Consider the following 10,965-nt stretch of genomic DNA (forward strand, 5'->3'; position numbering starts at 1 on the left):
ATTATTTTCGGTGACTTTTGAAGAAGAAGAAAAAAAGATCTGATGAGTAGAAAAGAAAGAAAGAGAAGTCAATGAAAATTCAATCGATGTTTTAATATATATAGCATACATATGGTACGGAACCTGGCAGTGCATATGTACACATCAATAATCATAATCATGGAGAAAATCGCCGTCATCCCGAGTGGGCAGATGGCCGGAAGCTCGTCGGCAGCCCGTATCGTCCGCACAGAATTAACGGTGTCACTGATCGAATTGTGGCGGTGATACTCGGCAGCGGACTAAGGTAACGGCAGATTTATATTTTATTCAAATTTTTATTTTAATTAGAAAAGAAGATTGTGAATTGATGAATTTATTTATTTCGAGAACCATAAATTTTAAAGGATAGTAAACTGTCAGATAACTTATAACTTAAAAGGTAACTTTCTATTTATTAGTATTTCATTTAGTGTGTTATAAACAAGTTCTGTTGTGATGGCGTGTATTGAAATTTTTAATATTTTTTTTTTTGGTAATTTATAAACTCTATTGAAAAAATAAAGAGTGTAACTTGGCGTGCGAGGAGAACTTTTCTCTTTATTAACTAGATAATTGGGAGAGAAAAAATTACCTCTATTTGGCATTTATTGTTTAACTTTTAGCTGCTTGAAGTAATAACGTGAGATGACAACCGCAATAGCAGTATCAATCGGGTCCTAAATTAAACTCGCCCATAGGTCAGGAAAACATTTTATATTCCCGTTTTCTTTCAAATCACTTTGTCTATTGTAAAGACATTCTTTCAGATGAAATAGTCCATGTAATTATAGATCAATTGATACCACCAAGGCAAGACCCAATCCTGAAAGCCATGATACACGTCGATAATTTTTCTGATAATATAAGATCAGCATGAAAGAAAACGATGCACACGCTGAGGTCCGGCCAATTCAATTTCTTTGATGAAACCTCTATTTAGTGCTTTATCTCGTAAATAAACGTTTATTTATTAGGCCTTGGAAGTAAAAATAGATGTTGATTATCAAAACTCAAAATTGAGGAGAGTTATAATTCTATGTCCCGTTCGTTCCGAGTTTTGGACGGAACTCTCATGGATACGTGTCTCTGTGTCACAACGCTACCCCCCCCCCCCACCCCCACCCCACCCGATCTTTTCACCTCCCATGGCCATTAAACTCTGCTTCGTGAACTAAAATATTTTCAGTGGTTTTGTTGTACGAATTAGGGACAGATCCAGAAAATTTCAAAGAGGGGATGTAACCCAAGATGGGGGTATTGCAGACCCTAAAATTTCTCCTTTTTTTTTTTTTTTTTTTTTTTTTTTTTTTTTTTTTAGAAATGTTCAACTAAAAATGGGTAACCCCCACCCCCACCCCACCCCATCTGCCAGTAGAAACTGTGATACCGACAATGTAAGCCTCGTTTGAATTACGGGGCTACGGAGGAACAGTTGCATGAATTCACGGTCAGATCCGTTAGTGACCCTGGATCAGTAGCGTCCGTCTTGATTTTCATCTGCACTTCATGTTTCAAATTCCTTCAATTTTTGCAACATTAGAACACAGTGTCAAAATAAGACGTATACCAATGATTTAAAAGTCGGCGAGGAATCACGAGAAAGTGTGAACGGTTCAACTCCCATATTTCATTTTCTAGCGGATGTATATCTACATGCACTTTTTCCTATCTGACATTTTTTTGAAATATCGGTGGTAGGCGTCTATAATGATGTTTAAATCGTCATTAGTTATTAAATGGGGCCACTTATTCTACGTATATAGTGTAATAAGAACGTATATTAAAATTCATAGCATTCATCACAGTATACATATATATGCGAATATTTTATTATTTCTACTTCATAAAATGTCGGGGGAGGGGCAGGTGCTCGTAGATTAATCTGCAGTTCCTTAATGTGATGGCTAAGTCGATTTTCTTTCTGATAAGGTGTGTTGGTACAGTGAAACTAAAAATTTCACCGATACCCGGTGCATATTTGTGGTTAATTTACGAGGGGAACACTTAGCCATGGCGCGATAGAGGTTCTATACGGACTGAAGCTGTTCTTCCGTATGTCGCCGATTTCCTGTTTGTTCGTACCCGCTGAACGCTACCCGTCTCCGTCAAGGCCTTCCCCATCGTCTGTAAGCATCAATTTTTGCCAACAATTGAGTTAATGACAAAGTAATTAAGCCAATCATGCTAGAGAACCGACTTCTATATTACATTATTATGAAATTAGAAGACCAGAATTCGCCAGAGACCTTGGCCATTAATCGCGGCTTTTGGCGACATGGAATCTCGTGGCCTGAGTTTATATCTTCGTGGGGGAGATCGATGTAATACCCCCCTAAATCTTCCCGGCGGGATAATCTGTCAGGTGTTTTCATATACACAGGTAAATTTCAGGTGTTGGCATTAAATGAAGATAAATGGGAAGCGTCTGACGTGACAGTCACGTAAAAGGATCGGTTTATTCTTACAGATAAGCCTTTAAATCATATGTGCATGTATGATCTAATTTAATTTCCCTCAAAATTACAAAATGAACCATCTCTATTGATGTATATAGAGATACCTGTGTGATGTAAACAAAATGATTCACGCTCAATAGGTAGAAGGCAGCCCTCGTCACTGGGCCAAAATGGGATGGTCGGGAGCTTTCTGACTTTTAATATGTCACACTATATTGAAGTATTTAAACATCGACCCATTTAACCAGTTTTGTTGTATACTAGTATATGGATATAAGAAGGTATTGAAAACTCGTTTCAGAATGAAGAGTGATTTCTTGTTTTTCCTGGGATGTCTGTTCTGTGTTTCACACGCAGGCCGGCGACGGAAAGGTAAGACGAACACGTACTCATTTGCACGGAGAGCTTCAGATATTTCTCTATGAAATATATCCATACATATTTATCAAATTCAATCAGTAATTTTGACACCGTGTCATTATATATCTGTAAATGTGCAAAGATAATGAATTTTGTTTGGAATGTGAATTTACCACGATGATGCGACCCTCGGGGTTGATGGAATCATTTAAACAGGTAGTTATTTTTCCTGTATAGTTTGTTGCGTACACAAATTATTTTACCAATTATGTATAAAAATATTTTGATCTTGTTTTTTAGATATTAACTTATATGATTTAGAGTATAAGGAGAATAATTGGCAAGAAATAGATTTAAGGCCATCCAGATATATAAATGTTCCCGAGGGCCACCGAAAGGTTCCATGTAGTGCGGGTTCCCTGATTAGTCGAATATTTAATTAACGCGAAATTGATTTCACATCACCTCTAGATATAAGCACTTCTATATAGACCAAACCGTAGATAAACGGGGTTCGTGTAGTAAATAACAAAATACAAAAATTGAACTCCAACCTGCAATTTGTCTTCTATTGAACAAGCGGGCGACAAATTTTAAGATTTAACAAATCTTGCATCACATTTATATAGTGTTTATTATTTGAAATATTTGATCTATAGGATAAAAATCTATAGTTCATACTAGTACAGTATAGATTTTTTAATATGAGAGCAACGCTTTTGTAAGAGAAGAAATTAGCAATACACATTTCTCTTTTATAAACATGATATGTACGTTACTTTTTTTTTAAATTCAGAGATAGAAATGTCAGAGACAACATTGGTATTGCAAATTATATATATATATATATATATATATATATATATATATATATATATATATATATATAATTTAAAAATCTTAATAACTTTTCAATTTCACATTAAGAAAATATAAGATAAACCGGTTAAAATATTATAATATATCATATAATATGTTTTTGAAATTGAACACTATTGACTAGAAGCCGTGCATTGCATTATGGGTATTACATATAATCAGTTATCATATCGCACAGCGATGTTGTTTTTGCTGAGTAAGTAAATAAATAGCCGAAATTGTGGAAGAATGTGTACAGTGATACTTTTAAAAAATATTTAGAAGGGCATGGATAAGAACCGCGTAAGCTTCTTACGACAGGTGTTATTCATTCAGAAAAACGGTCCACTTCTACAGGGAATGACCTTATTTGGTTGTAGTCCTTTGTTATTCCGATATTGGCTTACAGTTGCGTTCAATGATATTCATATATCAAATTAGATTTAGTACTGAAAGAGAACAGATAAGAAAGTTATGAATAATATCATCAGAAATTTCCTCAAGCAATTACTCGGTAAATCATTCGTCGTGCCGTGGTACCCTGAATCAGATTCCCCAATAACACAAGAGATGTAGTGTTTGAATAATATTGTCTTAAATTGTGAAAGAGCAAGAAATTATACAGAAAAAACCCCACCGGGCATTGAGAAAACACATGTAAGCCACAAAACTAAGCAACGGTAAATCGTATCATCTACGTGTTTATTACTCCCCCCCCCTCCCCCTCCCCACGCGTAATCAAATTATCATTAAAGAGAAAAAAATTATTAGCATTAAATTAAGTATCCGTGTTAATTTTCGGTAATGTAATCTATAAAAAGCTCCTATAATGTAAGATATTATGATGTTTTAAATCTCCTTACAATTAAAAATCAAAGACATACAAAAGTCACAGAAATTTCTGTTTTTATGTGCTAAATTTTGTCCTGAATTTGATTTAATCAATGGTTAGATTTGGGCTGGTAAAGCTCCCTGAATATACCATGCCTAGATTTCCCTGAAATTTAAATAGGTAACCCCCTTGCCCACCCGCACCCCCATCTCAAATAAAAACCAGCCTCAAAAACCAACCGTCCAGTTATGCACCCTTCACAAATTCATATGTCATATTTGAGTTACCAGCTGGGTACCCTCTCTTTATTGCCGGATTTTTGTCATTTTCATATTTTTGTTAATTACCTCCGATCTGTGAATTTTAAATTATATGTAGAAGTTATTTATAACAGGATACGTATATTACAATAGTACGTTCCAACGTATGTACATCATTATGATGTTAGTCAGATAGATATTGTGTACATCATTATGATATTAGTCAGATAGATATTGTGAAACAAAGGTGTGTACATACAACGCATGTCGCAATGTTACAATATTCTTACATCCACATGTATTACATTAAAAAAAAAACATTTTAAAGAGGATTAGCTGTCATTTTGTCACCAAAAATTGAAATCAATGAAAATTGCTCTGTACTATATAATCCAATAATAACACCAGTATTAAGTATTTCAAAGACTTTTTAACTTCAAAGAGGGGATATGAATGTGTAATTTTGGTGATTAAATAATTATTGTCTTGCAAGACACGATTCTTCCTTATATATTTCTTTACACTAAAAGCGGTTATCTTATGTAGTTTTATAAGGTTTCTTTTGTTTTTGTACAAAATAAATGTTTTTATTAGTCATTAATATAGTCCTAGATGTCATTGAAAAATTTTGAGAAAAAAATGACTGCCATCACTTTCACAGCTAATAATATACAATCAACATAAAGAATGTGCACAATGATTCTAAAGACAATTAATGACAATCGCCTTGTTTCTATCTGCAGTGTGTCGAGGACTTCAAGACCCGGATTATGTGAATTACTCCAACATCCGCCGATTTAAAGGCTGCACAAAAATTAACGGAAATATTATAATCAATGATGCGACATTCCACGGGTAGGTATCATTTGTATATAGATTCTCTATTCTGAAGGGGAATGTGTAGCCTTCAATGTGCTCTATTGTGATATCTCGTATCCACCACGGTCCTTTTGATATAGTAAACAGGGGGGGGGGGGGTGTTGAAAGTTGAATGCCCCCCCCCCCTCCTTCTGCATACAAATAATCGTCAATGCATATATCCTTTGCACATAATCTGGTATTTACACTGGACATTTATTTTTTATCGAAGATTTCTGTCATTGTATAAGAACATTCGTACGCGTACTCTGAATCAAGACGCCGCTCAGATTAACTTTTTTTTCAAGGAAATTAAACAAAATATTTAAAAAAAAATATATAGACGAAATAACGCTAAGTGAACGAGATACATTGATCATGGCCAAGCACAGTGACGTAGAATATGAATTTTTATGCTGCGTAGTTTCAGAGGATTGTTGGCACCAAAAAATAAGTCTCCTAATTTGGTGGTATAGATAGGCAATGGCTCATAAAATTTCAATCAACAGATTTCTTGCAATAAAATTGAGCTCATAACAAATGGTAGCAATTTAATGGTTCATAAAACTGTAAAATGATTTTCAATGTTTCATGTGGATCTGAAAACTGGCGTTTAAGTTGTCACACCGCGTTAAACCCCGGTCAATAACAATTTCAAAGACTTCATCGAATAACGTCACTGGGCTGGTTTGCAGTCAATGGGTAACCGCCCTCTAATTCAGCACCGCACTTTTAAGCTATATATAGTTTGTTATTAAATACTAGTACAGTGAATGCATAGAAAGCATAAAACCAGCACCAATAATCATCTTTGGCTTTATTAGGACATCCATGCAGCAAGCTCTCAGTGTGACTTGTTAGCTCCTCTGAGTCATAAAGGTCCATCTGAGTTAATATGATCAAAAATTGCCGTATGTCTTTGTGAAGTCATTGTAAACTTTTCACATTGTCGGCTTCCTCTTCAGAACTAGTGTCATGCTTAACTTAATTAAAGGGACTGATTCACGATTCCTCCCCAAATTTTGTTTTTCACTTTAAATGATCAAAATCTATAGTCTAATATTTCTAAATTTTAACATCAAAAATGAAAAATATTTGCTTCGAAAAACGTGAACCAGTCCCTTTAATTTGGCATTAAGTATGATACAAAAATTAATAAATGAATAAATAAAATAATGGGGGGAAAAGCCCCACCCCAAACCATATATGAAATATAAGTAAATATATTTTCAAAACTTTTTCCTAGAGTAGAGGGAATTCACTAAATTGAGTATAGGGTCCACAAAAGGTATAAAGGGTTGTAATGGAATAGGTCCTCTTCTCAAGAACATGGGTAGTACAATGTATCAATTTCTTATGCAAGCATCTCCATGTAGTTTTGATTCACGTTGGTTCAAACTATGTCCCCCGGGTCCCTGGGTAGGGTTAACAATGGGCGGATCCTTGGGTAGGTTTACAATGGGCGGATCTCTGAATAGGTTTACAATGGGCGGGTCCCTGAGTAGGTTCACAATGGGAGTTTAAATGTGTGCTTTCCTACTAGTATACAGGGATAATTTGTTAACATCTTTCATTTCCATTACCACATGAATATAGGTAGACTAATTGATGTGAAAATGTAAATTCGATTTCTTTTATTCCATGATGCTAGAGTTAGCGTGGTTGTATAATGGGCCCAGTAACACAATGTTAGTTAACTTTAACTGGTACTGTGTATTTAACATCGGCCATCGATCCTTACAGTCATGTAGCGTTAGCTGTCAGTTAAACTTATAACTAACTTTTGTGCAGCTGGGCTCATGTGTTTAAAGATTAACAATGTTAGTGTCCATGATATATAAATCTTTATCTCTCTATGGGCAAGGTATATGTGACTCAGATGAGCATTACTGCACATGGAACGTTTATTTCATTTCGACAGATACTTGAATTATCTATTTTCTATCATTACAGGGATCCTTATCTGAATTTGATGGGGCTACATCCAGATGCTTTGAATGTGTTCAGGGACGTCCAGGACATTACTGGTTTTCTAGTCGTACAAGGCAATCATCCCGACTTTACAAACCTATCATACTTCAAGAATCTCATTCGAATACGTGGCAAGAAAACGTAAGAACTAACAATAACTTAATTTTTGCATATGTACATGATACATCATAATGGTGTACCGTATCTCAGTTCATTTTCATGCAACTAAATCATATTTTTTGTCTATTACAGATTAATGAAAAATTCATTGACAATTGCATTTACAACATTAAAATACCTTGGTTTGACGTCATTGAAATCAATACAAAGAGGAAATGTAATGATTGCCAGCAACAGAGACTTGTGTTATGTGGACAGTGTAGAATTCCGAAGATTTTTCAGGAGGTCAAGAAAGAAGCGACAAAAAGCCATTGTCAAAAGGAACAAGTCTGTGCTAAACTGTGGTGAGCATCAAAGCGGATTTTTTTTATGAAACCATTTCTGGCTTATTGGCATACGTATTAAATCTATAATTCGGTACTTATGGTAATTTTCAAAATCTATTTAGTTTCAGAGAATGCTGTCTGCAGCTTACGGTGTTCAACGGACGGCTGCTGGGGGCCAGGGTATCGATTTTGTGTTAAAGTTGACAGCAGATTTAGCAATTTAATAGACGACATGTTACAGACACAGTTTTTACACACGTGACGAAAGATGACGTGTAATGCCGTGACGACCACATGGCTTTACCGTGAAGTTTACGTCACATCCGGTCTACCGCATGAGATTACTGGTCCACTGCCGTTTACATTTGTTGTTGGTGTTAGTGTTATATTAAATGTTTTGAATTATATCGTTTTGTGTATTTAGTTTATGAATCACTCCAGCAGAGGTTGAAAGGCAAAGGCTGGCAGACGACAAACTCCTTACTCATATCCGCCTGCATGCTTTATCTATCGCATCGTGTTTGGCAACTTTTTCAGAAATGTTACTCATTGAGCAAAGAGCAATTGTAAGCTAACACAAGCACATTCCAAAGATGATATTTTCATCTGAGAGCAGGAAGTTAATGGCGTTTGGTCAGATTATTGTCTTAAAGAGGAAGATTTGACCCACGATTACGAAACGTAGGCACTTAGCAAGAAGAGTTCTTTCTCTTGCACCGAGTCTGCAACGATCGAGTTATCTATTTATTTGTCTGTGCGCCACATCGCGAGGTACCAGTGCTTTGAAATATTTTGTGCTTATTCGCATGCGCTATTTCACGCAAAAGTTATCATTTCATAATTGGTCATACTAGTATATGAAAGGACAAGGTCATTGTGGCGATTTTTTGGTCCAAATTAAGAATTGGTTTGCCCATCCTGCGGAACGCGTAGACCTGTGCCAAGGCAGAGAATTAATACGAATTTAACTGGCGGCCTCCACTTAATTTATATGGCTGCCAATTTAAAAAATTATTTTTACTTCATATTGCTGGGGTATTATTTTTATAAGGAGGTTTGATAAGTACCGTCAAAGACATATATAACAGAAATAAGCAACTCCTACATGTTTACCGCTTAAAATATGTGACGGTCCCGCCTATAAATTGTTGATTCCTATTAATTGGTTTGATAGATTGATGCTGATTTAAGTTTATTTCATTCCTATCATCAATTGGAATCGAAAGTTACAAGCTTTGAAATCAATATGATATATGGTCAACAAATATACATGTACTATTAACAAAAATGTAGGCACATCATGGTAATTTTCTGAAATCTCGCTGATTTTGAATCATGTGTCGCCTATTGAAACTTCACTTTCATTTTACTTTGAAGTGAAACATCTAGAAATATTGTATCTTGTATATTTTAGTGATAATTAAGATTTGGAAGTTTTGAACTTGATTAAATCAGTGTGTGCATTTATACCAACAACAAAAAAAACAAAACAAAAAAAAAAAACAAAACGGGGCACCGCGAGATAATACAATAATTTTATTCCTTTCAAACTAGAAAACTACGCAAACTGTTTCATTTAAAACAAATGTAAAGTAGTTTTAGGCATGAAATGAATTAATTTTGCTGAAAAAATTAAACTCTGTTATAAATGTATCTGGTGCAGTAGCGCCGTTCTTCAAAGTTGGGAGGGGGCGGAAGAAAAAGTGTCTAAAATTAGAATTGGCCCAATATGTACTTGCTTTGCATGTAAAATAATGGAAAATCAACGTTGTCAAATAAGCGGAAAGGGCGCGGGGGATGGGAGCGGCTCTAGGGGGATGGGAGCGGCTCTGCGTGCATAGTACGTTGTTATATTTAGTACACATTGATATTTTCTAGTGCTCACATTTGATGTCTTAAACATCCATATAACTTTGTAATGCTCTTAATTGTAAAACACTTACGTAATTACTAATCATTTGAGAGGGGGTGACAGGAGTTGCACCCCTTTCATATTGGAAGAGAGAGAAACTAGTTGAATAACCGACGGTCCCCAGGTGAATTATTAGTAAGTGGCGGTCCTCACATAAATTAAGTGGCACCTATCGGCCTCCGTGGTGCCGCCCTATTTCTACCACTGTTCAAAGACTGTAAGCACGCGATCATAAACACGCATCATGATGCCTATACCGGATTCCTAAACTTCATAAAAACCCTTACAAAAATACATTACTGGATCCAGTAAATGTTCTACCAAGCCCCTATTATTGCTCCTCACGAAAATATTAACAGCTGAGAAGGAGAAACTTCAAACGTACTGTGCGACTATATATGCCAGCAGTAGTGTAAATCAATGTGGATTATAAAAAATTCTTAAGAACTTTTAGTTAAGTTGAAATCGCAAAACTTTTCTCAAATCAACAACATCAAATCGTATGACTTTTCAACACTTTACACGACCATTCCTCACGATAAATTAAAGACTAGACTTTTTGACATCATAGACAGTTGCTTCTTCAACAAAAATGGAAAACGCAAATATTCCTATCTAGTGATCAGTCATCCAAAAAATTACTTTATTAAACGCCATTCTGATTCCACGCACAAGTACTCTGAAGTTGAATTAAAAAATATGCTGGAATTCCTCATTGACATATCTTCGTGGTCTTTGGTGATCAGGTCTTCCAGCAGTCTGTTGAAATTCCCATGGGCACGAATTGTGCTCCTTTATTAGCTCACATGTGTTTATATTCTTATGAAGCTGAATTTATTCAAAAACTTCTACGTGAGAAGAAAAAATCTTGCTGTGGCTTTCAAATCAACATTTAGATATATCGACGACCTCTTAACTATCAACAATAATAATTTTCATGCATATGTCGATTCGATATATCCCAGTGAACTCGAAATAAAAGACACCACAG

The 10,965-nt window shown here is 35.3% G+C and overlaps 1 protein-coding gene across 1 annotated transcript; it reads left to right on the top strand.

Moving 5' to 3' along the window:
- The first annotated feature begins 123 nt into the window (after positions 1–123).
- LOC125679700 (epidermal growth factor receptor-like) lies at positions 124–8,467 on the top strand. Its single transcript, XM_048919133.2, has 6 exons — positions 124–286; positions 2,779–2,849; positions 5,531–5,642; positions 7,599–7,757; positions 7,869–8,080; positions 8,185–8,467. Exons 2-6 carry the CDS (start codon positions 2,780–2,782, stop codon positions 8,322–8,324), a joined length of 693 nt encoding a protein of 230 aa, XP_048775090.1. The 5' UTR covers positions 124–286; position 2,779; the 3' UTR covers positions 8,325–8,467.
- The last annotated feature ends 2,498 nt before the right edge of the window (positions 8,468–10,965 follow it).

The sequence above is a fragment of the Ostrea edulis genome, chromosome 2 (assembly GCF_947568905.1).
Source record: "Ostrea edulis chromosome 2, xbOstEdul1.1, whole genome shotgun sequence".
Classification (NCBI taxonomy): domain Eukaryota; kingdom Metazoa; phylum Mollusca; class Bivalvia; order Ostreida; family Ostreidae; genus Ostrea; species Ostrea edulis.